The sequence below is a fragment of the Gracilinanus agilis genome, chromosome 2, assembly GCF_016433145.1.
Source record: "Gracilinanus agilis isolate LMUSP501 chromosome 2, AgileGrace, whole genome shotgun sequence".
Classification (NCBI taxonomy): Eukaryota; Metazoa; Chordata; class Mammalia; order Didelphimorphia; family Didelphidae; genus Gracilinanus; species Gracilinanus agilis.
Window position 1 is genome coordinate 239,053,293 of NC_058131.1, and position 27,727 is coordinate 239,081,019.

Here is a 27,727-nt window from a genome sequence, read left to right on the forward strand (position 1 = left end):
TAAAAAGGTATTCTCTGAGCCAGGCACGAAGGTAAGATGTTTGCCATCAGAGCTTATTTTATTGGTATAACAGGATGGTAAGGGGATAGGGAGTTAGCTCCATTCTACGGCCTCTACTTGCTCTGATTCCATCTCTCCCCACCCTTGCTAGACAATAGGAGTCCATATTCTACAGCTAAGGCTGGGCTGGAGGCCAGATGGCTGCCAGGAGAACTGACAGACCTGCAGCCCCTTGCCTATCCCTCTGGTACTCGGCAGATCTCGATCACATTCTTTCTGGCCTAAAGATGGGGAGAGCCAGCACCCTGGGGAAAGGCTCCGAGGAGAAAAACTGGGCGACTCCTAGCAGGGCCCGGACAGGGCCTTCTGCTCTTGGAAGGCTGCTGAGCCGGCCGTGGCGGCCGGCTCTGGGGCGGTGGGGACGTGCTGCGATGGGGAGGGGCAGTGGGAGAAGCCAGGCCCTCAGAAGTCCCCAAAGTTCACAGTGTAGGTCTCAGCTGTCGTGAAGGGGAAGGCTGTGCCTGTGGCCAGCTCGTCTTCCTCCGGCCCAAACTCTGGTTCTAACTCTGTTGCCAGTTCAGTCACGACCTCTGTGTAGGTCTCAGTCTCTGTCTCCATCTCCCAGGTAGGGGCCGTGGGAGGTTGGAGGCTCCAGGGCTCCAGGGTGGTGCTCTGGGAGGGGGGATAGACGGGGGATAAGCTGGTGGTGGGGGCAAGGCTGGCCGTGGCGTTGAGCCGGCGAAGGCGCATCTGTTCACGCATCTTGATGCGGTACATCATGCGGCGGCGCTGCATGAAGCGCTCTCGGGGGGTCATGGGTCGAGAAGGATCGATGTGGGGAATGGGCCTGTTCCCGTTCATGGCCAAGATCTCCCTGATGCGCTTCCAGTTGGAACGAGCCAGAATGAAGTTGCACTGCGTGGCGCCGATGTCGTAGTCCACGTTGCAGGTCTTGGCACTGGGAGTGTAGCCCTCTGCCCGGGCTGTCACGCGGTACTCCCCGGGGTTCAGGATGCGCCAGTAATCACCTCCAGTGGCTGCAGAGAGGCACGAGAGGACGCATCAGGCAGCCCCCGCCACACTCGGCCTTCCCAGGGTCAGGTCCCAGAAACCCCAGCGCCTCCTGGCACCAGGGCTCGGAGAAACGGACCCCCCCACCCCCACTGGACGGCTGGACTAGCTTGCAGAGGGGTCACTCGCATCCCCATCAGACAGTATTCAAATCTCCCCTTACTGGTGAGAACTCCACCTCCCGAGGAAGCAGTCAGGAAGGGGTGGCCACAGGGGCAGAGGCAAAAAGGGCACCCCCCCAGGGGGCTCTGCGTACCTGTTTTGACACCGTGGTTAATGCCGCTCACAGAGATGGTGGCATTGGCAATGGGGATGCCTTGTTCATCCGTCACTACTCCTTTAATGCCTCGGTGTACCTGCAGGAAAGAGACCCTTTTACGCTCAGCCCCGAGCCTATCCAAGGGCCCCCCACTCTTAGGCCCTGCACCCTGCCTCCAGGGCCGGGGGCACTTCCACCCAGGGCTTTCTCCCCAGGCTTCTGCCCCGGAAGGCCTTCACTGACGACCACATCCACTCTCTTCGCCCTCGGAGGCTCTCTCCACCCCCCGAGCCTCGTTGCCCCACCTGCTCCATGAAGGTGAGCAGCGCCTCCTTGTTATTCTCCCACTCTCGAGGCAGCTCGCTCTCATGAGGAAACTTGTCACATCCCAAGTAGATCGAGAGCTCCAGACAATTGGTGTGTAAGTAACTAAAGTCATTCATACCTACAGCGGGGAGACAGACAGGGATAACTTGCCCGTGGCGCAGTTCTCCGGGACCCGCTATCTGCCCTGATTGGATGCTCCTTGTTCTGAGTTATCCCCAATGTTGGCAGCACCTGGGTGGACACCAGGTGCTTACAGGCCAGCTATAAGTGGCCAATGACCCGTGATCAGAAGCACCTATCGGCTGTGAGGATCCCTGCAGCCCTGGATGCAAATGCTCTTTTCATGTGTGCCTTGGAGTAGACCGGAGACACTTTCTGTTAGAGTGCAGGAACTCTGATGAGTATTACTGGACTTCTGGAACAGCTTGGGGAGAGGAGATCCTTTTGGTGTAGCCTAAGACTATTGGGGGTAGCCCTCTGATGGACTATCAGGGAGAAGGAAGAAGCCAAGAATGGACTCCCTGGTGGGACCACAGCCCTCACCTGTCCTATTCCAATGTAAAGCCATGTCTTTGGGATAGTGACAGCAAAGCTCTATGGAAAATGTAGTGGAGGGTGGCATGGCCCCATGCCTAGCACCCTGTAGTGCTTCATCACATTACCCAAAGGTTTCATTTAGAATGTTCTAAAGGCCCAAACTGGGTTCTCTCCCCACATTAGGTCAGGTCCAAGCCCTAGCTGGAGGATGTTGAGCTTGGAATGGTGGGTGTAGACCACAGGGCAGAGTTCTTTCTAAGCTATGCCCTGCTCCCTCCTACCCCCACCAAATCCCTTACTTACTTCCCACTCTGGGATTCCACTTGGCACCATTGACAATGCCCATGCCATTTGTGTAGTCCTGTGCCTGGCAACCCCCACGGTAAGTTTCAGTCATGGTGAGGTGAGCTGAGGAATAGGCAATGGCAAGCCACCGGAAGATGGCATGGTCCGGCGTCTCCTGAATCTCAAACGTTTCATCCTCTTCCTCCCCACGGGCAGCCGCCATTGCTGCTGCCATGAGTTGTTCCCTGTTGGGGGTCCGAGCCATATCGTAGGGGTAGGACACCAGCCGTTCACCCCCATTCAGATTAGCACCCAAGACGAAGGGATTCTTCTCCATCCAGGCAATGATCGCACGGACTTCTACAGCTATCTGCGGGGCACAGAGGGCAAGTGAAAGCAGGTTGGGAATGGGAGGGAATTGGTTCACAGGAGATCCTGGTACTGGCCATTATCACCAGCTGGGCAAGAGAAACAAGCTAGGGCACACCCCTTTGGATATCTAAACTGGCCCCTTTTGGTTTCCACAAAATTAAAAGAGACAGTTTCTCAGAATCCCCATTGACCATGAGACTGGAAACTTGGTCCTGTGGAACCAGGTTTTATTCCATCCCCTCCCTGCTCAAATGGAAATGGGTAGGCCCTGAAGGAGATGCCCAAATCCACCCTATGGTGCTCACCGTGGCATCAGCAGTAAGGTAGCGGTCCGGGATGGGCAGGTTATTGTTGGGCACTCGGTGAGGGACCCACTTCCTCTCCTCAGCACCCCACAGCACTGTGTTGAGATCCGGGAAGTCCTCAGAGATATCAAAGCCCTCCTCAGTCCACAGTCCCAAAGCCCAGTTCCCAAATTCAGAGCCCTGAAAGGAATCAACCTTGGTGAGGGGTTACAATCATTGCATCTCTATCTCTCTAACCTTGATCTTAGGATCTAACTCTTACAGATTCTTAACAGATTCTCTCTTTCCCTCCCTCTCTCCCTCTTTCTCCCTTTCTTTCTCTCCTTCCCTCTCCATCTCTCTCCCTCCCTCTCTCTTTCTCTCTCTCTCTTTCTCTCTCTCTCCCTCTCCCTCCCTCTCTCTCTTTTCCTGTCTCTTATTCCCTCCCCCTCTCTCTCCCTCTTTCTCTTTCCCTGTCCCTCTTGCTGTCTCTGCCTCTCTTTCCTGTGCCACTGTGTCTATGTCTCTCCCTGGCCCTCTCTGTCTTTCTCTCTGTCTCTATCTCTCCCTCCCCAGGTGCTTGACCCCCCCCCCCCAACCCACCCACCATCTGGGCAGCAATCTCATAGCCATCAGGGTTGAGCGAGGGCACCAGGTGGATTCTAGTGTCATGTACAAGGCTTCGTATGCGGGGGTTTCCATCCTTGTATTCCCGGCACATGTACTGCATTAGCAATAGCAGTAACTCCCGGCCCAGGACCTCATTGCCATGGATACCTGCTGTATAGCGGAACTCAGGCTCCCCTGTGATAGACACGAAGAACAGAAGAGGTCAGCAGCAGCTCCAGATCACCCAAGGGGCTTAAAACAAAAAGAGTACAACTAGAGTCAGAAAACCTGAGTTCGAGTCCTGGGCTCTGCCACTCACTTGGGTGATCTTGAGCAAGTTAGCCTCTCTGAGCCTATCTCTACATCTGTAAAAAGAGGAATAACTTCTGCCCTGCCTACCTAACCGGCTTGAAGTGAGGAACAAATGAAAAGTAGGAAAAGGCAACTAGGTAGATAGTGGATAGAGTGGCAAGCCTGGGGTTGGGAGGTCCTGAGTTCAAATGTGGCCTCAGACACATCTTAGCTGGGTGACCCTGGACAAGTTGCTTAACCTCGACTGCCTACCCCTTACTGCTTTTCTGTCTTAGAGGATATACTAAATATCACTTTTTTAAACCTTACCTTTTTTCTTAGAATCAATACTAGGTATTGGTTCCAAGGCAGAAAAGTGGCAAGGGCTAGGCAATGGGGGTTAAGTGACTTGCCCAGGATCACCCAGCTCCAGATTTAAACCCAGAACCTCTCATCTCCACACCTGGCTCTCTGTCCACTGAATCACCCAGCTGTCCCATGGATAGAGATTTGACCTTAAGCCTCAAAGATCTGAATTCAAACCCTACCTCTTTCTAAACTGAATAAAACACTTCACCTCCCAATATTCCAGGCCAGGGGAGGTTTCTAAGGCTCATGGTTGCAGGGCAAAAGCTGATGGACATTGGCAGAGAAAGTTAATGAATAAGTATTTCTATAAACTAGTGAAATCACAAATCTGGTTTTTAAAAAATGTGTGTGCATGTGTGTGTACAGTTTAATAAAAGTTTTGGATAACTGAATAGATGCATCCTTCTCAAAAAGGGCTTAAGTTTGTTTTGCTGGGTCCCAGTGGACAGAACTAGGAACAGTAGGCTCTAGGTCTCATATCAGGACAATTTACAGATATACTCAAGAGAGATAATGAGTTCCCCATCACTGGGAAGCTTGGAGGCTTGGAGGCTTGACTACCATCCAGGGAGCAAGAGCTGAAGGACCACTTGTTAGAAATGTTGCACAGGTGATTCCCACTCGGGTACAAGTGGCCTCATGGGTTCTTCCCCATCATGAGATGCTCTGACTTTGGGATAAACATGAGGACCAAATCTACTGCTATAAACTGGTATCTCTTTCCAAGGACCTGCAGGACCAGCATCCAAGCCAGGAGACATCTAACCCTTTCAAGTCAGGCCTCCAGGGGGCAATGTAAACCCATGGTTTGTGCTAAGGAGATGGTTGCTCTATAGGATGGGAGGCTTAGTGCCCCACTCAGCCCAGCGCTCACCCAGCTCATGTTCCCCGGGGTTGTCAGAGATCTCCATGGCATAGATCTTCAGGCCCTTGAAGCTCTTGCCTAAGCTGTAGGTGCGGGTGATGGTAGGGCATTCCTCATTCACCACCTTCATTAACTGGGCAGAGAAGAGAGAACAAGGGTCACACTCTGGCCCCTTTCTACTTGCGCAAGTACCCAGTGTATCTAGTACCTAACCCTCCCTCTCTCCAACCCTTCTCTGTTGAGGCAGAGCTGTGGGCTCTGAGAGGGGACTCTCTGAAATGTAGAAGGCACCCCCATCCTCACCTCCACCCCTACTCCCCATCCCCACCTCTCTAAGGTATCAAAAAAGGTAGATGATGCAATGGAATTACTTGTCGGCTCTGGGAGCAGGGAGGGAAGAGGGGGAGGGAAAGAAAATGAATCATGGAAACTTGGAAAAATATTTTAAAATAAAAATTAAAAACATATATATAGGGGGCAGCTGGGTAGCTCAGTGGATTGAGAGCCAGGCCTAGAGACGGGAGGTCCTAGGTTCAAATCCGACCTCAGGCACTTGACCCCCATTGCCTACCCTTACCACTCTTCCACCTATAAGTCAATACACAGAAGTTAAGGGTTTAAAAAAAATTTTAAAAAAACCATATATATATATATATATATAAAGAGAGAGAGAGAGAGAGATTGTAAATTTTTAAAAAAAGGTAGATGATGATCAGAGACCACCAGCAAAATGTACCAATTCAGGTAAGCTCATCTCTCTTGGCCATTGGTCTTCAACACCCAGGGCTTAAGGAGACATGGTATATGTAGTAATATCAAGGTTAAAGGTCTCTTAAAATGGCTCCTTTTATCCCAGACCAAGGCAGAATTTCCTAGAGTGACCCACAAGGGAAGAAGGGGGGCAAAAAGAATGTGTTCATGCCCACAATGCCAACCTGGGAAACCCTAGGAATATCAGTGCTCGGTGCTCAGGAAGAGAAGGAGGCATATCCTGGCTCCTATCAGAGCATTTCCCTTTTCCTGCACAGAGCCTAGTCTTGCCTGGGAGATATCAGTACTACCTCTTGACCACATTGCCCTAGGTTAGGTAATTGAGGCACAGAGATAGTCCATCTCTTAGCCCATTGCTCTGCTTTTCTTGAGAAGAGCTAGAGAGAAAGCCATATGGTAGGGATATGTAGCAGGGACTAGAATTCGTCCAGGGACCAACGAACTCTGGAGATTGGAGGAAGGATGCTCAGGAGGGAGTCAGGATGTGGGAAGGTAAAGCATCATCCCCACCTGCCTCATGTCCTTGTAGCTGTGGTGGCGGAAATCCAGGTTGTCAGTGGTTGTGACCTCATTCTGAGTGTAGAAGCTGTGGATGGCTGCGGAGGGAAAAGGGTCTTAGACCATCCCCACTGCCCCTCAATCCCCTCCAACTCAAAGTTCAAATCCTCCTTCTGTCACTAGCCATGTGACCACAGGCAAGTCATTTAATCTCTGATCCAGCTTCCTCGTCTATAAAATCATCACAACTCCCATATCTACCATTTGGCCCACTTTGAAGAGCTAGGTAAATGGTATGTTATTGTTTTTTGTTTTTAAACCACTATCTTCTATCTTAGAATCACTACTGTGTATTGGTTCTAAGGCAGAAGAGTGGTAAGGGCTTGGCAATGGGAATTAAGTGACCTGCCCAGGGTCACACAGCTAGGAAGTATCTATTATTGTTAGTATTAGAACCATACAATATTTAGAGTTGGAAGTAACTTTAAGGATCTTCTAAATTGATTTCTTTTGAAAGCCTCAATGCCCATCCTCTAATGGGGACCTGGTGGCCCAAAGGGTAATGCCCCAAGGCCATGCTCACCAGTCAGTGGACAGCCCAGCACCTCCAGCCTCATACAAAGGCTACCATTCCAGGTAAGTGGGTAGATACGGATGAACCGGGCCACAACAGGCTCTGGAAATTCACTCAGCACTGGGGTGTCCTTGTCCACATTCCCATGAAAGGTCTAGGGAAAGAAGCCTGGTCCTTAACAATACTTCTTTCCAACAAAATCAGCCCTAGTTCCCCCCAGTGCTCACATCCCCACCACCATATGACAGCACAGCTACACAGAGGAAGAGATGAGATTAAGGGAAATGGGGACTCCAAGGACTTGGTTTTAAGAAGGTCCCAAAGGTGGCACAGGGAGGAGAGGAGAAAGAGCTCCAAACACAGAGACACCCACCATCTCCTCATAGCCATTGGTGTACATCACCCAGTTCTGGCTGTCATTGCTGAAACCCACGAAGAAAGTGGTGACAAAATCATCGCTGTGTAGACAACAGGCAAAATTCGGGTTAGAATCTGTCCTCTCTCACTGGGTTCTCAAAGGACTCAATTCCCCCTAAGCCCAGCCTGAGCCTTCAAGCCTTCTCTGGTTCCTGAGATCAGAAGAAGGTGCTGTGGCTAACAAGTTCTGCTGAGAGAGATGATTCTCCTTTAACCTTTGCTCGGCTTCTCTGGCTTAGACGGAGCCCTGGAGCTCAGCAAGTGGTATAGTGGGAAGAATGGTGCGTGTGCAGTCAGAGGACAGGAGTTCTAATGGGAAAGTCATTTGATCTCTTAAGATCTCATTTTCTTTATTTGTATAATGAGGGGGTTGGATGAGGTGATCTCTAAGATCCCTTTCCAACTCTAAGTCCATACAAACTCTTATCGGCTGCCTTATTTTCTACCCTACCCAATGGCCTCCATTCTGTTCTCAGTGTTCTCTTCCCATCTCTGCTTTGTGGCTACATCTTAAAGAGGGCAGTTCAGTCCTATGAAGACATTCAGTCTCAGGGTTAGAGTCAGTGAACAGGTAGAAAAACTAAAGCCTAGGGCTAGAAACCTACCAGGTTGGCTCCCTTCTAATCATGGGGAGAAAAATGGAACAAGAATCACTAACTTTCAAGAGTCCCCACTTGCATCCCAGATCCAGAGGGAGCCCTCACTCCCTCTCTCCTTGACTGACTTTCTGGACACCTACTGGATGGTGGAGTCACGGCCCTGGGTGATGACACCAGTGAATTTGGTGTTCCTTCTTGTGTCCACCTCCAGCCACTGAACTTGAGTGTCATCTTCAGCACACCAGGCTCCATCGTAGTAGTCATCCTCATTGGAACCTGCCTGCCCAGTGAGCCAAGGGCATGGCCTGAGCATGGGGGAAGAGCCCCAAAGACCCAGATACCCACACCAGGATTGGGGTTAGGACCAGGGAGTGGAAGGAGCAGGGGCCATGCAGCAAAGGAAATATATGGAAATAATGTAGGAAACAACAAAGATATTCCTGTTGAGAAGGCAGGGCGAGAGGGTAAAGAGAACTGAGAGCTGGAGGAGGCTAAGAACCCCAGGGAAAAGGAGGAAGCCTGGGCCCGAGGACTATACCTGTATATTCAGCCTCCCACGCTGGGCACCAAGGCCGTGTCTTAGCATGGAAGAGGCCCGAATCTGGTTGTCTTCAATTCGATGTGACTCCATCCCAATTGGCGGGCACTCTAAGAAGGAACATAGACCCCTCAGCTTTCTTCCCTCCTTCCCACCACCTAGCCCCAGCTTTTCCTTTCCCTCTGCCTCCTCCAGGAATAGAACCTCCCTGGGACTAGCTGATGCCTTCCTACTCTACAGAAAAGCAAAGCCTTCCCCCAAAGACTTTGGGCCAGCATCACCCCCACCCCTCCAGCTTGGGAAGGCAGATGCTTGCCCACTGTGTAGCATAGGCCCTTGTCCACCTTCCCATTTTCCAAGCTAACAGCTGGACCAGTCACTCACTCTCTTTTTCCACTGGACCCCATTCCTCTCCTGTTTCCCAGGGTTTCTTTGGCTTCCCTGTGGAGAGAGAGGTCAGAGCAAAGCAGTGAGGGATGTCCAGAAAGCTTGGGCCTGGGAGGGAGCTTGGCTTCCGCTCAAGGCTGAACTGGGCATAGCTCCCAGCTCCCTCCACCCCAATCCTTTGCACTCCCACCCCACGAACACACCTTTCCGGTCTTTGCCCTTCTCCTCAGGCCACTTCTCATCTGGTTCCTCTTCCTTGTTGCTACCACCCTCTTTCTTAGGTTTTTCTGCAGAGGAGGGGATGGATGGAAGAAGAGAGTCATCTCAGTGGCCCAAGGGAGGGAATAGGGAACAAGAGTTTGATGAAAGGGGGTACAGACACTGGGGCCTGTATTTTCGCACTTACTCAGTCGTTCTTTTTCCTCATCCGTCTCCACCTCACTGTCTGGCTTCCGGGGCCTGGGTGGCCGTAAATAATAGTCCACTGGAGAGAAGAACCAGCTGTGCTCAGGGGAACAACTTTTGCTCCCCAGCCTTCCTTAATTTCCCTTCTTGCCCTTAAAATCTCTCCTCCTTTCTTAATTCAACTGGTAAAATATTTACGAAGCATCTATTAGGAACCTGCCGCTGAGGGAAGTGACAACGAAGGCAGTGATACTGGCCTGACCCTCTAGAACTGAAGTGTATGAACAACTAGGGCAAGACAACCTACTAGCCTCTAAGCTCCATGACATATTAAAGGTTCATTTGCTAAGGCTCTGCCACAGAATGGCTGAGGTCAAAGAAAAGGAAAGAGTCAAAGACGCTGGAATTTTCCTCTTGAGTGACTGGGGAAATGGTAGTATTACTAATAGAAACTGTGGATCTGGGAGGAGAGGAAAAAAGGTGAAGAAGGCAATGGGGAAAAGATTAAGGAAAAGGGAGGCGAAGAAAGATTGGAAAGGAAATAAGGATGAGTGTAATTTGGATCAGGCCAAATTTAAGGAGACTGAGACGTCTGAGCACAAACATCCTGAAGGCAGTAAGAGATGCCAGCATGGAGCCCCGGTGAGAGATCAGAGCTGGAGATACAGACTGAAGCCATCAGATTAGAGTTAACTGTAAAAGTCAAAAAGAGAGAAAGAAAAGGACTAAAGGCAATGTCATTGGAATCCCCACTGTTGGGGAGTAGAAGAAGGAAGAGGGAGGAGAGTCAGTAATAGACCCAATCACAGAAGCCAAGGGAGCTGAGAGTTTCACATTATCATGGGGCACAGAGTGTGGTAGGATGGACTCCCAGGGGCTGTTATATTAGATCTTGCTCTCCTTGCCATCATCAAGTTTTCTGTGGCCATTTACAAGGTTCACCCCAGGACATGTCTGGCCTTTCCATCCTCCCCCACAGACAGCTGTGAGACAGATCACCACTTCACTAAGGGTAAATGAGTGTTGTAGGTAAGATAGGAGAACAGGCAGAGCTGGTTCTGAGAAATGGGAAGAACAGGATCAAGATGGGAAAACCAGGCAGGAATACTCACTGTCATCATAGTCTGGAATCACGTAGCCATCTCCATAGTCAGGGATTTGTAGGGGTGGAGGGGGCTTAAAGCTGTCTGTGAAGCATGAAGTTGGGGAGAAAAAGGGGAGTTAAGCTTTAAGAGCCCCTGTGCCTCTTCTCTGATGCTTGGCTTATTCAGTCTTCCTGTAATTTCTTCTGTTCCTTCCAAATTCCTCCCTTTTGGCTTTTCCCAGCCATAGTCCTACCTCTCCCTCCACCTCGTTCTTTCCACTGTCCTACATACTCCCAATTCTTATCTCCTTCCTCCCACCTCTAGTCCACATACCCCGAGTTCCAAAAATAGAGACTCAGGTTCCCTACCTGGTCTCTCCTCTGGAGGCTCTGGTTTCAGCTCTTCAGTGGGCTCTGGACGAGGTCTCTCAGGCTTCTTCCTGCTTGGAGGGGGCTTGGGTTTCTTTTGCCGCCGAACGTATTCGACTGTGAAAGGAATAGAATCTGGGGTGGCAGTATCCCTGCCAAGGGGAAAGCACAGGTTCAGGCAAAGAGAAATGATGCTACAGATGGAGTGATGATGCCTGGGAGGGGGAGTGGTCTGTCTCATAAATTGTTACACCAGGGAGATGATGAGGTGATTCCACAGCCAAACAGATCTCCCAGAGGAGCTATTAACTCTGCCTAGCTCAGGCACTCTAGGCACTGGCCAGTGCTGAAAATGGGAGCGGTCCCTCCTTCCTTCTGAAAGGCAGAAATCCTACTTACAGTCCTCATAGTCCTCCCTCTCGATCTGGTCATTATAATCCAAGGTGGGTGGCTCTGTCTCTTCCTCCTCTTCTGGAGAGAAAACACTGGTCACAGACTTGCCTGGAGGATTCTAGTTATAGCCATCATCACATGCTGTCTCTCTCCAATATATTCCCAAGTGGCAAGGAGATGGAGAAGCCAGGCCTGGGGCTGGGGCTTTAGCTGATCACATAAGTGATCATGAAGGACTTTGGGGGTGGGAGGGTAAGGTGAGGGTGTCTGTAGCTGATCTCGACAAAACTCACCTGGCTGGAACTCCCTCCTTATCAGATCTGTATGCACTCCCTCCTGATCCTCCCAGGGTGGAAGGTTGCTCCCACCTGCAACAATGACCCAGAGATATAGGAGGACACCTTACTCTCTTGTTAGGGTGGTGGGCTCCCAGTCTTTCTCCCAAGCCAACAAGAGATCAAGGTCCCAACTATAAAAAGCTATATTGCTTCCCCTGAAACCTATGCATTCAATCCTCCCTGCTTAATCACAAAATTACAGAATTTTAGAGTTGAAAGGTACCATCTAGTCCAATAACCATACTCAAGTGGAAACTGAATGAAATCATTTGTCCCATATGTTAGAGTCAGGATTCCTTTATAGTCCATTCTATTTTCAAGAGGCCTCCTGACTGCTCAGAGATCTATGCAGGATATCACCCAACTGCCAGATGGTCTGGAGGAGCTACTCATCACCCCTGCTGCCTCTCCTTCTGATTGGCTGGTTCTTTCCAGGCTTTTCATTTTGAGAAGGATTCCCAGACAAACTATGTCTTCATTCCTCTCCAGGTTGTACTTCTGATTCCTCTCCGGGATTTTCTCTGCCATCCCCACCATCCATTCTGGATACCTTTACCATCTCACCCATCCTTTTTTGTTGTTGTTATTTTAGCTCCTTTTTTTGTGTTATCTGCCCCAATTAGAATGTAAGCTCCTTGAGGGCAAGGACTGTCTTTCTTTCTGCTTGTGCTTATGCTTAGCATGGTGCCTGGCCCATAAGGAAACCTTTAATAAATGCTTCTTGGCATGACTTGGTTTGATTATCTACCATTCTGAAGTGGCTCAAAGTTTTGGACCCTGCTTTGAATCTCAGCTCAGCCACTTCTTTGTTGCCCATATAACTTTAAGCAAGTCATTAAATCTTTTTCCTCAAGGCTCTTAGCTTCCTTAACTAGAAAAAGGGGTTAAGTTGGACTAGATGTGTCCTATGGTCTCTTCCAATTCTAAAATCTTGTGTAATTGTGAGAAATCAAGCATTCCATCTCTCCTAGCTCCACAGAGCTGCTGAAGGGATTTTTCTAAGGCACTGGTCTGACCCCGTCATCTATCCTCCTCAACAGCCTTCCCTTGCCCCCTCCTTATAACCTCTTAGATCAAATATAAATTCATTTGTAAATTAATTGCTCTTTATGTGACTCTGCTTAATGGAAGATATGAGACTTTCCTTTCTTATTCCTGTTGGGATGGTTTCGTTGTGTTTCTGCATAAATATGAGGAATAGCACGATGGCCAGTTTGACTGGATGGACGTGTGCAAGAAGAGGAGTAATATAAATCTAGAACTATGGGGGCAGCTGGGTAGCTCAGTGGATTGAGAGCCAAGCCTAGAGACGGGAGGTCCTAGGTTCAAATCTGGCCTCAGACACGTCCCAGCTGTGTGACCCTGGACAAGTCACTTGACCCCCATTGCCTACCCTTACCACTCTTCTGCCTTGGAGCCAATACATACACAGTATTGATTCCAAGATGGAAGGTAAGGGTTTCTAAAAAAAAAAATAAATAAATAAACAAACAAACAAATAAATAAATAAATAAATCTAGAACTAGAAATATACACATTAAATATATACACATGTATGTATATACATGATTTCTATATACACGTATGCCTGCATATATATGTGTATATACACTTGTGTGTGTGTGTCTATATATACATGCATGCTTGTATCTACGTGTATGAGTCTGTGTGTATGCATTACAAATATGTGTGTGGGTGGGTGGGTGTGTGCACATAAATTCATTGGCTTAGCATTTAAAGCTCTTTCCAGCCTGGTTCCTGTTAAAGGAATTAAGAGGATAAGGACAGCAAGTGGTTAATTGTGGGAAGTGAGTGAGCCCCATCCACCTCATCTTGTGACTCAATTTGGGAGCTAGCTTAGTTCCCTTTCTATTCCAATATGGGCCGAGTCCAAATTCTGTCTCTTGAGAAAAGTTTATTCAGTTGTGGGTACTGGGAGAAAACCTCACTGCATTGTTTGAAGCCAGTCCTGCATGTCTGGGAAACTGGACCGTGTGTACCTGCTGTTTAGAGACCCTTAACCCAGGACCTATGTTATGCTGACCAGAAAGTAGCCTGATGGAAGGTGCTTTCTCACAATTGTGCATCTCAAGCAGCCAGTACATCTTATCTGAAAACTGGCCCCAGACTGATCAACCAGCCATTGTTTCCACGTTCCTTAGATTGTTTACAGACACTCAAGGAGGAGAAGGACATCTTATTTTCCTGAATTCCAGGAATTGCATCTGTTCACTCTCCTACTCTTAACTTGGAAAGTCCCTAATCCTTCGTCCAATTAGAAATGGGGTTACCTAATATTGGGTTGTTTTCTTTTTATTAATGGGCTTTATTTGGTTAACTATATTTACTGTTTAAAAGTCTGTCTTCCCTTGTATTCAGGGACCAGCCCCTAAGCTGATTTGTTGGGCACCTGGGCATGCATTGCTTAATAAATTGATATGCTCAGAAAATCAAACCTTTGTTTCTTCAGTCATTTGCTTGTTACACCCCTTCCTATCCTCCCCCGATCCTTTGACTGGCCAGTGGCCTTCCTACATCATGCTTCCATCATGCAGTCAGGCCATCAGGCACACACACACACATACACACAAGATATGCACACATATGTACAAATATCCCGCGATTCCTGTGATGAGTCCTTCTGGGACCGGACTGTGTTGGAGAGCCCCCAGATATTTAATTCACACGCTATGTGTACATGTATGCATATCTTGTGTGTGTGCATGTATCCATGTGTGTGTGTGCATACGGATTCTCTCCCTGACAGTTCCTTGATGTCAGGGACTGTTTCATCTCTGTATGTCTCTGATGCTTATTGCAATGCCAGGCTCATAGTAAGCACTTAATAATGGGTCTTTGTTGATTGACTGATTAATTGCAAGATTCTAGATCTATAGCCCAGGCTATGCCTCTGGCCCTTGGCTATGTTCTTAAGAATTCACCAGAGGGTCAGCTAGTGGCCCAGTGAATAGAATGCCAGGACTGGAGTCAGGAAGACTCATCTGACGAAATTCAAATTTGGCCTCAGACACTTACTAGAAATGTGATTCAGGGCAAGTCACTTAACTCTATTTGCTTTAGTTCCTCATCTGTAAAATGAGCTATAGGAGGAAATGGCAAACCACTCAAAGATCTTTGCCAAGAAAACCCCAAATGGGTAGAACACGATTAAATGACACCAATGAGCTGTCCATAGTATTCATTCATTTTCTTTCTCTGACCTTCCCCAGCAGACAACTGAGAGGAGGAACCAGCTCTTGTTCCAAGGAAGAAAGGATAAATGCAGTCCCTCTGAAGCATCGAGATGACACTTCAGAGGCCAGTTAGGTGGCTCAGTGGATTGAGAGCCAGACTTAGAGAAGGGAGGTCCTGGGTACAAATTTGGCTTCAGACACTTCCCAGTTGTATGACTCTGGGCAAGTCATTTTACCCCATTTGCCTAGCTTTCACCACTCTTCTGCCTTGGAACCAATACACAGTATAAGACAGAAGGTAAGATATTAAAAAGGGGGGGGGGGAGATCCTATCTGTTCCCATGTATTTTTCCCCCAAGTACAGATAAAGATCAAAGGTGAGGGGCAGCTAGGTGGCTCAGTGGATAGAGAGCCAGGCCTGGACACAGGAGGTTCTGGGTTCAAATTTGGCCTTAGATAACTTCCTAGCTGTGTGATTCTAGACAAGCCACTTAACCCCAATTGCCCGGCCCTTATTGCACTTCTGCCTTACAAGGTATATATAGTATTGATTCTAAAAGAAAAGATAAAAAAAAATTTAAGTGACATTTCAGTTTTATACCAGAAGGGGTTTCAAATGCTTCCTGATCCTATGATGAGCTTAGGTCCAGTCTCACACAGAAAAAGAGGACTAGAAAGATTGCCCATGTCCAACAGCACAGAGACCATAATCCTAGGATGGAAGAGGATAGAAGTGGGCAGAGAGAAAACACGGGAGGACAAGAGACAGTGCAGCTACAGGCATGGAAGTGACTTTTTCTTTGTAAAACTGGCCTAAGAACCAAGAAAAAAAAATTCACAATGATTGTAATAATCCAAAAGAAAAAAATCATTGAAAGATGTCAGAACTCTGATCACTGTAGTGACCAACATTGACTTCAGATGACTGTAAATGAAACCAGCCTCTCTTCTTGGTACCGAGGGAGTGGACTTCAGGGGTGAGATGAGGTATAGTCATCAGACAATGTCAATGCATCTTCTTTGCTAGCCTCAACTTCTTTGTTGTAACGAAGAATTCTATTGGGGTGGGGTGGGGAGGACTGACGGTGATATTAAAAAAAAAAGCTCACTTCAATAACAAACATTTTTAAACCCTTACTTTCTGCCTTAGTATCAGTTCTAAGACAGAAGATCAGCAAGGCTAGGCAATGGGGATTAAATGACTTGCCCAGGGTCACACAGCTAGGATGTGTCTGAGGTCACATTTGAACCCTGATCCTCCTGACTGCAGGCGTGGTGCCCTATCCACTGTACTACCAGCTGCCCTGAAATCAATAAAACATTTAAAATAAATAAGAAATAAAACCACTGCCAAAGCTCAGAAGGCCTCTAGGAGCATATGGATTAAGCAGAGGGGAGCATTTGTAATAGAACCTAGAGCCAGAGCTCTGAATATCTCAGGTTCATAGATGGCCAAAAATCACAGCTGCCCACATCTCACCCCCAAACTCTGCAGCTTCCTTTAGAAGTGTAAGAAATGGTTCCAATAAGGTAAATGGAATATGAGCTCATTGGGAACACTCAGAATTTCATTCTTGTCTTTGTACTACTTCCAGCTCCTAGCACATTCCTTGGCACAGAGTGACCTCAATACATATTTTTTAATTCCATTGTTAAGGGGGGGAGGTTAGGGAGAAGGGGCCGTTATTCATGTGTGGTGGTGATGGGGGCAGACAGCGGGCAGTGAGGGGTAGTAAAAGCAATGAGACCCTCACTCTGAAATCTTGCATTTCTCACCTATAGTTTCAGCATTAGTCAAGCATGAATTGCCGACCCTGTATTGTTGATCCATTACCCATTCTGTATCATCAGTCGCCTGTGCCGGATCTTTAATGTTCTATACTGAGTTCTATACTCAGCTTTGTGCCTAATCGGTTTTATTAATTACTTATATTGTCCCATATTTACTTTAGATTAGAACTGTCTAGAACTATAAGATATAATTAATTACCTATAGTAGTTCTCCAATATACTACAACCTCCCCCCATATTCTTATTCCAGAAGGGCAGTGAGACCTCTCCCACAAATGATGACAAGGTGGACAATGGGGGAACAAGGGACCTGCACACTGGGGGCTCTGGCATTCCAGAAGAATCCCCCAAACTTGCACATACTCCTTATTCCCTATGACATCAAACCCCCGAACACACTCCATCTGAATTTGGCCATGTCCACTTTCCAGGGTTCTCCGGTCAGGTGAAGATTTCTCTGGAATGGGAGATGACTAGCCCCCAGACGTCAATAAGTACACCAACCCTGATTCACAGAGTGTGGAAGCTGCCACTCTACCACTGGTAGAGTTGTACTCCCTCCTCAGAGTTGCTACGCCACGCGTGGATTGCTGCTATTCCATCAACTCTAGAGAGGCTGCTCTACTAGCCCCTGGCCTTGTCCATCAGCCCTGAGGCTGGCTGATTAACCCAAAGATCATTCCACCAGCTATTAAGCTATTATGCCACCATAAACCACTTCTTCTTCAAATAAAATTCTTTTCTTACTTCTGGATTGAACAGTTTGAGTCCCTCATTCTTGGGGTAAGACCCTGCTACAAACTTGGGTGTGTTTCTCCCACAACAGTGGAATGGAGTGATAATATTTCCTCCCAAGGAAGTCCCTTCCCATTCTATGTTCAACCCTTTTCCATAGTTGTGCCCTCACCATGCTTTCACCTTGCCCTTAGCAATAGGAGGGAGATCTCTGGCCTACAGTAAACCTCCTCAACCCCAAGTAGGCCATTCTGGGCCAGCACTGACCTCTTTGTGTTTCCTCATCGGGTTGGGGCTCTGGGATGGGAGCTGGGACCACAGACCTCTCTAAGTCCTCTAAGGGAAACCGGGTGGGAGGACTTTTCCCAGTAGGGGGCTTCTTGGTGGTCTTGGGTCGTTTCTCTTTGGGCTTCTTAGTTGCCTTAGGTCGTTTCTCCTTGGGCTTTTTAGTTGCCTTCGGGGGCTTCTCTTTCCCTTTCTTGGTGGGCTTTGGGGTATTTTCCAAAGGTCCCTTTGTGGGCTTGGGGCCTTTATCCTTCTTCCCTTTCTTTCCTTTGTCTTTGGCCTTTTCAGGAGACCCTGTGGAGGAAAGAATACTCCATTATAAACTTGATATAACCAGGGAAAAACATTCACTCAGTTCCCTGGCCCCTAAGAAACTGAAACAGCAAGAGGGAGACATAGGGTTCCCCAAAGAGGAAGGTCCAAGATCAGGGATACCACCGGCTCCTCAGATGATGTCAGTAGTTCTCTTCTGCTTCCTTATTTCCCCACCCCAACTCACACTCACTTAGCATAGCTGTTCCTTCTGAACACCATCTTAGGGAGTAATAAGTCCCATGAAAATTGTTCTTAAAAATTTGGCTCTGACAACTTAGAAAGGAAAGAAGAGTGATCCTGGTTCTGCTACTATTTATGATGAAGAAAAGTCATCAAGAACAGGAAGGCAAAGAATCCTGGAAATCTGTAAAAGGGACATGTTACTTCCTGTATTGAAATGAACTAATTTCAATGAAGAGGCTAAGCAAATTTTGTGGTATATATTGGTGTTATTATATTTTGTTGCTCATATTTCTATATCATTTATAGTTAATGTTATTTCTCAAAAAAATTATTTTTAAAATTAATTCTAAGGGGCCACTAAGAAGCTCAGTGGATTGAGAGCCAGGCCTGGGAAGAGGAGGCACTGGGTTCAAATTTGGCCTCAGATACTTCCTCGTTGTGCAATTTAACCCCAAGTATTGATTTTAAGACAGAAAGTAAAGGTTAAAAAAAAAAGTTAAAGGAGACTGGTCAGGGTAAGGAGCCATTACAGGGACAGGGATGGAGCTAGTTTATGGGGAGAGAAACTTCTCAGTGCCCTCTTGGGTAAAAAAGAAGAAACCTGCAATTTCTCCCCTCTGACGCTGAAGCAAAAGATAGGGTGGGAAAGGGGGCAGAAGGAGAAATAACCCAAGATGGGGCTGGGGTAGAGGGAGGACAGATAAGGAAAGTTGATCAAATTTAATATATAGTAGCCACAGAGAGATCAGAAATGACATGGGAACAAGAAGTATGGCAGAGTAGGTAGAGCCCTGGATTTAGAGTGAGAAAGCATGGGCTCAAATCTCAGCTGTGCTACACATTATCCCAGCCTGTTTCTTCATCTATAAAATCAGAGGGTTAGACAAAATTGTCTCTGAAGTCATGCATGGGATCCTAGCTTTAGAGCTGGAAAAGACTCAGAAGTCAGCTCATCTGCCATTTTCATTTTATACACAAGGAAATTAAGACCCGGAAAAGCTAAGTGATTTGCCCAGGGACACATGGGCTTCTTTCTGGGTGTGGGGAAGCTCCGTGATAACCAGTTGGGATTGTAGTGGGCAACTCCTTTCATTGAGTCCTAAATATTTGGCATCAGGACTGTGGTATCACAGAATAGTAGAGCTAGAGGCAACTGGGTGGTTCAATGGATTGAGAGCCAGGCCTAGAGCTGAGAGATTCTGGCCATAGATACTTCCTAGACGAGTAACCCCAGGCAAGTCATTTATCCCCCACTGCCTATCCTTTATCATTCTTCTGCCTCAGAACCAATATGCAGTAGTGATTCTAAGATGGAAGGTAAGGATTTTAAAAAAAGAATAGTAGATTAACCCAAACCCCCCACCCTTTATTTAATTTTTTTAAACCTGTACTTTCTGTCTTAGATGATTAGTAAGCTAGGCAGTTGAGGTTAAATGACTTACTCAGGGTCACATAGTAAGAAGTATATGAGGCCAGTTTTGAACCCAAGACCTTCTGTCTCCAATTCTAGCTCTTTTTCCACTGATCCACCTAGTGCCCCTCCTTCCCCTTCTTTACAGATGAGGAGGCTGAGGCCCAGAAAAATAGAGGAGTGCCTTTTCCAAGACTTCACAGCTAAATAAGAGTCAGGGCAGAGCCTAGACCCCAGTAATTCCAAGTCCTTCGTTCTTTGCATTACTTCACACTAAGAAGGAGAGGAGTTGGGGAAGGAGGAGTGGCCCAGGCAGTCACTTTGGCATAAAGGCTTCTCTTACTCCATATAATAACAGCTAGCATTTACTATGTAGCACCTACTCTATGCGAGGCAATTCTAAGTGCTTTATAAATATTCTCTCATTTAATCCAAACAACCCTGAAATGTAGGTGCTATTATTACCCCCATTTTAAAATTGAGGAACCTGGTGCAAACAGAGGTTAAGTGGCTTGCCTAAGGTCGTACAGCTAGTAAGTGTCTGAGAGTGGATTTGAACTCGGGTCTTTCTGACTCTAGGTCAAGTGTTCTATCCACTGCATCACAAAGTTGCTGGTGCCCAAGAGGGAACTGGGCAGGAAAGAGGACTCTGCTAAGTTGAGGCAGCTGCCACTGGTTTCTGGACATTCTGCTGGTAGAGTGAATTCCAACTGGCCAGGATGAGAGATAGTCACATGAATTAGACATTGCCAGACAGATAGAAACTGCAAGAAAATGATCATCTTAAAGGGGGGGAGAGGGTGTGGAAGAAGAGTCCAAAGAGGAGGAGCTAGTCAGTTAATCTAGAAGGGTAACAGGGAAAACCAATGGCTTTCACTAATGGTTATCATTATAACAGGGAGTGGAATGGGGAGAGGGAGAATTACTGTGGGACAAAACTCCCAGATGATGAGGGAGAGCGGGAGAGAGAGAAAGAGACAGAAAGGCAGGCAGAGACAGACCGACAGACAAAGAGAGAGCAAGAAGCAGACACAGACAGAGAGAAACTTCTAGAATGTAGAGAAACCCAGAGAAAAACACTGACCCTAAGAGAACTTCACTTATAAGGAAAGGCTGGAAGTGCTGCCGGGAATTTCATCCAGACCAAAAAAAAAAAAGCTAATACTGGAAGACTAAAAGAAAAATAACCAAAAACCCAGACGGTGACCGGAGGGAGGAAAAACAAGGGAAAGAGAAATGGCTAGAAGTGGGGCAGGGACCTGAGTGAAGGACCAAGAGAGATGGAGACTGGCCAGAAACTTCAAGAGCAAAACCATCCAGAGCTGTGGGTGGTATTGTAGGGCTGGAGGAGTAGGACTGGGTAAGTCGAGCAGTGAGTTGGGAAAGGATCAAGACTTCAGGGTTCCAGCACGAGGCTCTTCAAGCAGGAGAGAATCCAGGAAAGAGTTAAGAGGAACCTGAAAGAATGGAACATTTTGGGGGGGAAGGAGGCTGGGAAGGCCTCACAGAGACAGCATTATTGAACCCCAGAAACACCATATTGGAACTCAGGAGACCTTTGAAACTAGCTATGTAACCTTGGTATTAGTTGAGCTCTCTGCACCTCAGCTTCTTTGGTCTGTAAAATGAGAGGGTTGAAATAAATGACTCAACGCCCCTCTTTCCTCTAAAATATACTGAATCACAGAAATGAAGTGGGAAACGTGATGTCAGCTATGTATTTAGGCCTGTTCTATTACTCTGGTTAGAGTTTTTTGTGGGCAGCAGGGGGAAGAGTGGGAGAAGGGTTTGGAAATAAGAACAAGGAGATTGTAGAATAAAGATTATGGGAGGAAGAAAGAATAGATGCTGACCAGTCACATTTATATGACAGTTAAAAATGTACAAATCTAGGCAACTAAATGGCTCAGTGGATTAAGAGCCAGGCCCAGAAATGGGAGGTCCTGGGTTCAAATCTCTCATCAGAAACTTCCTAGCTGTGTGATCCTGGACAAGTCACTTTACCTTCTTTGCCTAACCCTTACCACTCTTCTACCTTAGAACCAATACACAGTATTGATTCTAAGAGAGAAGGTAAGGTTTTTAAAAAAAAGTTTATAAGCCACTCCCTTTAATAATAAGCCTGAGAGGGGAATGGCATAAGTACCTTCATTTTTAGACTTTAGAACTAAAGCTCAAAAGGTTAAATGATTTATCCAGGGCCATATATTCTTGGATTCGAATCTAGGACTTCTGACTTAGAAACCAATGATCCTTCAATTATGCCATGTTGCCTCTAACAATGAGACAGATAGGCAGCTCAATGGTTAGAGTGCCAGGCCTGGAGTCGGAAAGACTCACTCATCTGCCTAAATTCAAATCTGGTCTCAGACCCAGTTGGCCTCAGTTTCCTCCTCTGTAAAATTGAGTTGGAGAAGGAAATGGCAAACTACTTCGTATCCTTGTCCAAAACAAAAACAAATAGGATGGAGAAGAATCTGACATAACTGAACAATAACAGCTCTAAGAATCCCAAACCAGGAAAGCAGAGATTGATTCCACAGTTTCCAGCCCCAGTCAATTCAGAAAGATAAAGATAAGCCCAGTATGGTATACATAAACGCATACTGGATCTGTAGTCAAAAGATACAAGTTCAACTCCCAGGTCTGCTACTTGTCACCTGGATGACCTCAGACAATTTAACAATTGAAGTTCTCAGGCTCAGTTTTCTCATCAGTGAAATAAGGTTATTTGGTAATCTTCTGGTCTGGGCTCTTTAATACAGTCATCTGCCTATCTAGGCAAGGTGGGCTCAGTCTCCAGAATTGCCTTTCCTCTTATGATTTTTTTTCATACAAAACTATTCATCCATTCCCGGAAGGTGGGGCCCAGGTGCTTTTTTTCAAGATGTCCCACTTCCAGAGCTGCTGGGGGGGGGGGGGGAGGCGGGCAGGAATCTCTCACCCCACCCATACAATAAGAGAGAACTGATTACTGAAGGTGTTTGACTACTCAGGAACCAAGAAGGGAGCAGCTTCCGAGGAGTTTGTATGACCTCTGACTGTGATGCTCGTATTTCACAAGAAGATGGGTAGGATGAGAGGAAGTCAGAAACCCTTCAAAGCTCTCTTAGCACGGACTACGGGAATAGAAAGCCCCCAGACAGAGTCTGAAGGTTCTCCAGGAGGTCGAGTCCAGAAATGAGGGTCCCCAGGGACCTTAAGATTGTGTGCCCCATGCATCGGATTGACTAGACTCGGTATCATAACAGTTTGACTAGACGGAGTATCATAAGAGATCAACTGGGATGAAAGTTGAGGTCACTTCTTCCAAAAGCCTCCCTGGTGGAGGACCCTGGCCCCAAAATGAATGGAAAAGAGCTGAGGGCTGTGCCGGCCAGACCTATTTGGAGCAGCTCCACCTAACCATCTTGGGGATAAGTCCTGAATTCAACATATGAGATGACTTGGTTTGCGGAGCAAGCCCTCCTCCTTCCCGGAGTCCCCCGCTCCCCCACGCCTCCCATGCTCCTCCCTCTCTCCCTTCTATCCCCCACTTATCCTCCCCACCCGAACCAGGGCACGTGGCTGCTGTCTTGCGGTTCTCCATTCCATCCGCACCTCATCTTCGGCAAGCTGCCATCTCCGTCCCCCCTCCCCCGCCCTCTTCATGCAGAGGCTTACATTCTTTTCTCCCTACCCCCCTACCCCCGGGTCTTTCTTACCTCCCGCTTTCCCTTTCTTGGGACTCAGGGTGGTTTCAGGGAGCCCCTGCTCTACTTCCTTCTCCTCTCCCTCTCCCTCCTCCTTCCGCTGGGGGTCCAACTCCTGAAGGAAGCCTTGCAGAAACTCCTCGATCTCGTCGTCGGTTAGCACCGTCTGGGGCTCCCCCCCAGGGCACAGAGTCAGAAGCCCCAGGAGGCAGCAGAGCAGGGGCAAGAATAGAGCCCCTCGAGGGCTAAGGCGAGCCATAGCCGCCAACTCCCTCTCTCCCCAGCGCCCACACTACTTGGGAGCCCGGAGTTACCACCAGGAGGGGAGGAGATAGGGCGGGGCTGAGCAGGAGAATCCCGAGCCCCGATCTCCGAGATGGAGGGGCTCGGGCGCAGCAGTGGGGCAGCCTATTCTCTATCGGGAGAGAGGCGCGGCTTTCCAGCTGGGCAGGTGTGAGGCGCCTGGGCGCCAAGCCGCTGCGCGCCAGACTCGGTTGGGCTGTGCGCTGCGCTCTCTCGGCTTTCCTTAACTCGAGGGTGCGAGGGGCAGCCCGGTCCTTGGGAGGCGCCTAGCAGAGCTGCGGTCCAGGCAGGACTAAGGTTTCTGGAACCAGGGAAGGAGGAGGATTGGGGAGAGGGAGGAGGAGGAGGAGCCGGAGCCGCCCCCCGGCGGAGGCTGCAGTGGGGGAAACGAGCACTCGGCCCAAAGAATGTTAGCCTGGGGTGGGGAGAGGGTGGGCGGGCGAGTAATGTGGAGCAGACGGCGGCCCGGCGGCAAAGGCTGGCGTCTTAGAAGTGCTGTAGACATCACCCGAAGAGAGAATCTCGGGTACGCGCCTGATCTGCCTGGAAGTTTCCCGGGGTCTCCTGCCTGGGTCACTTACGCTTTCCCGGTCCGGGACCCCCTCCAGCGGATTCCACTCCCCGCCTCCACCCCGGGAACAGCCAAGTCAACCCTAGCCTTGGCCAGGTTTGGCCCAGAGAGTTCAGTCCCACCCCCCTGCCGGGACCAAGCTGGAGCAGCCACGCAGGAGCCGGAACCAAGGAAAACTACCCCCTACCTCCTACCCTTCCCCTCCATTCGCCAACCCTACTCTGGTCCCAGGGAATCCAAAGGAAAGCAGAGGGCTCTAGCAGGGAAGGGAAGGGCCACCCGGATGCAGTGGGTGCCAATTCTAGGTTTGGGAGTCCTTGGACTTGGGTTCAGATCCCTAGGCTGTTACCACTTATGTGGTCTTGAATAAGTCATTTCCAGCCCATGAGCCTCAGTTTCTTCATCTCTTCAAATAAAAGGTTTTGACTAGATGATCTCAATACTCCCTGACAGCTCGAAATCTATGGTTCATGTAGGGAAAGGAATGGGCACCACCACATTTTGGTGGCCAGGTTCTAGAGGCCCGGAAGCTTGACTAGGCAGTCTGTTACCTAGAGTACAGAGGAGGGTGAGTGAAAGGAAGAATACTTCAATGTTACTTTGTATTGGTTAGGTCAGTGATGGTGAATCTTTTAGAGATGGAGTGCCAGGCTACCCCCACCCCCACTTCCCACACCAGGGAGGGAGAAAGCTCATCGGTTGGGCTACTGGATGGAGGGGTGGGTGAAGTGAGGAACGTCCAAAGTGAGTATAGAGAGGGGAAGGGGAGTGGCCTGAGTGTTCTGCTCCCCTCCAGCTCTGCCACCTATGAGCCTCCCACCACACCCCCTGTGCACTCCCATTGGGCTGCTGGGCAGAGGGGCAGGTGATATGAAAAATAGTGTCCCCCAGAGAGGAGAAGGGGAGCAGGTCCACCTGAGTCTGGATGCCTTCCTTTCTAGTAACAAACTCTGAGGGGTGGGGGATGAGGAAGGAGGTTGGCTGAGTACCCACAGAGAGCAAGGGTGCCATAGGTTCACCATCACTGGGTTAGGTGGTTAGAGAACTGAACTTGGAGTTAGATAACCAGAGATTCAGAAATGAATGGATTTTTTGTAGCATATGTCTAACTCTTCATTTTACAGATGAAGAAACTGGAGCCAAGAAAGGTGAGGTGACTTGCCCAAAGTCACATAGGTAGTAAGTGTTAGAGCCAGCATTGAAATACAGGTTTGTTGAAAGTAGGATTTGAGTTCAGGCAGAGCTAGAATTTGAATATAGCAATATTTTCCACTGTACCACCCTGCCTTATAGGAAGAACCTTGTTGGAAGACTCTTGAACATATCATTTTGCTCTACCAAACCAAATATTTTCTGTAATCAATTGTTCATGTTGTTCAGTCGTTTTTCAGTCATGTCCAACTCTTGGTAACCTCTTTTGATATTTTCATGGCAAGGATACTGATGTGGTTTGCCAATTCCTTCTCTAGGTCATTTTACAGAAGAGGAAACTGAGACAAACAGGGTTAAGGGACTTGCCCAGGGTCACACTATGTTGTATTGAATCTCTGGGAGCTTGAAATTCATTCAATGACTGACAGATAAGTCAGTTGGATAGAATGTTCCCAGAGAGGCATGCGAAAGGCAGGAGGGGTCAGTTGAGAACCCTGAGAGAGATTCTGGGGTCTTTTACCTGTGCTGAGGCTAGAGATCGGTGTGGATCCTGGTCTTGGAGTGAGAGAGTTGCAAACACCACTCCGCAAGCTCTTCCTGTCCTTGATATATTGTTATCAACCTGTACTTGACCACCACCTCGGTGTCTACTGCCCCTAGATATTAGGAGTTTCATCATCTAGTTATCTAGGCTTCCCAGGGCCCGGGAGGGATCCAGGAAGTGGGCAGGAGAGGAAGAAGAGGATGGAAAGGGTGAATATATCTCAACTGTTAAGGCTAAGATCTACAGAAGAAGAAGCTGAAGATTTCCCAGCAGTTTACCTACTCTGGTTTAGCTCTGGCCAGGCTGAACCAGAGGGAAGCTAACATTGTTTCTTCATTTGCCTGCAGTTAGGGTTTCATTAGTAACAATTTAAATAAGGTCTCCTATTACCCCAATCCTTTACCCTTATCCTTCTTACCATATATATATATAAAGTTTAAAGTACCTTCCTAAATCAGTTTCAAAGCTTGTTTTGGGAAGGGAGACAACGCAGTCAGAATATCAACGTTATCCTAGCTGAAGAGCCCAATTAATATATCATTTAACCCCAGGTGGGTCCTGAAGGGATAAACCTCTTTGACCTGAAGGATCCTGCCTGGGCAACTGTTATAAAGGAGAAGTGCCATCTTATCCTCTCTGTACATCATTTCTACTACCTCAAATAGATACTAGTGACCTCCTTTAAATATAACAACTATTAGGGTTGTCTGTAGTCTACAAACAATAGAAATAGTGTCAGGAAGATCTGGATTCAAACCCCATTTCTGACATTAGCTTTGTGACCATGGCTAAGTCTCTAAATTTCTCCAGGCCTCAGTTTCCTCATCTGTGCGATGATCATGATAATAACCATAGGACCAGGTATATAAAGTGCAAACTATAAAATGCACATATCCATTATGACTTGCACAGCTAGGAAGTATCTGAGGTCCCCTTACCTGCAGCCTGGCTCTATCCACTGAGCCACCTAGCTACCCCAATAAATATATTTTTAATTTCAGAAAATTTACCTTTCATAACTGGGGGGAAATTATGTGGTGCTATTAGAGGCATTACCAAGTGAGCTTAAAGCCTTCCATGAATAATAACAGACACAAAAAATAGCTGTCTGGGTGAGAAGTTAGATGGCTCAATAGGAAGAGAGGCAAGACCAGAGTTTGGGGGACCTGGGTTCAAGTCTAACCTCAAAAATGTCACTAGAATTCCGGGTTAAGATGGCTATAGAGTAGAAGCAGGGCTCTTAACTCTCCTAACTGACCCATATATAAAACCTCAAAAGGACACAAAAGCCAAATCCAGATGAATGAAGGGACCCCACAATAGGGCGCAGCATTGAAGATACATGGGGTTTGGGCATTTCCACTCTATAAGGGTGGAAATAGCTCTCACTAAAATGCAAGCTGATCAACCCCCCTCCCCACCCCACCTACAGTGCCAAAGACAGCGCACAAGAGTTAGAACAAGCACAGGGCATTCACTAAGTTCTTGGCAGCTAACTGGGATACCAGGGGCTTTCTCCTGAGAGCAGCAAGACTTAAGACCCCAAGAGGCTAAAGAATTCGAACTTTGAGCCCGGACCTTGGGTGCAAATTTAGAGTGGAGGGGTGACAGACTATGGAATCAGTGTGCTAAGACTCATAAAGGAGCCTCGGGCAGAGGAACAAGCAAGGGGACCACCAGGAGGCTTGACCCTGAGAACAGCTAGACTTGAGACCCCAGGAGCCTAAAGAGCACAGACCTTGGGCGCAAGGATAAAGCTGAGAGGGGCAGCACTGAGCTATGACTCAGGCAAAAACTGCTCCACAACTTTATACACAGAGAGCTTGCCTGCCTCACCCAGACTTCTGACTAAAAAGGAAAAACCAGCATAATAATGGGAAGCAATGCCCTAGAACTAACCAAGAGAAAA

At 47.9% G+C, this 27,727-nt stretch overlaps 1 protein-coding gene across 2 annotated transcripts; it reads right to left on the bottom strand.

The window, feature by feature from the left end:
- Positions 1-32: 32 nt before the first annotated feature.
- AEBP1 (AE binding protein 1) lies at positions 33-23,510 on the bottom strand. 2 transcript variants are annotated; one of them, XM_044661059.1, is made up of 21 exons: positions 23,261-23,510; positions 17,630-17,941; positions 11,598-11,672; positions 11,311-11,379; positions 10,912-11,028; positions 10,571-10,645; positions 9,460-9,537; positions 9,257-9,340; positions 9,051-9,107; positions 8,667-8,776; positions 8,269-8,408; positions 7,486-7,570; positions 7,122-7,266; positions 6,551-6,636; positions 5,279-5,402; positions 3,743-3,939; positions 3,157-3,336; positions 2,498-2,849; positions 1,636-1,775; positions 1,328-1,427; positions 33-1,037 (listed from the first exon to the last, which is right to left on the bottom strand). In XM_044661059.1, exons 1-21 carry the CDS (start codon positions 23,505-23,507, stop codon positions 463-465), a joined length of 3,348 nt encoding a protein of 1,115 aa, XP_044516994.1. In that variant the 5' UTR covers positions 23,508-23,510; the 3' UTR covers positions 33-462. The 2 variants fall into 2 exon arrangements, with proteins under 2 accessions (XP_044516994.1, XP_044516992.1); XM_044661057.1 differs by having other exon boundaries at positions 11,311-11,382.
- Positions 23,511-27,727: the final 4,217 nt, after the last annotated feature.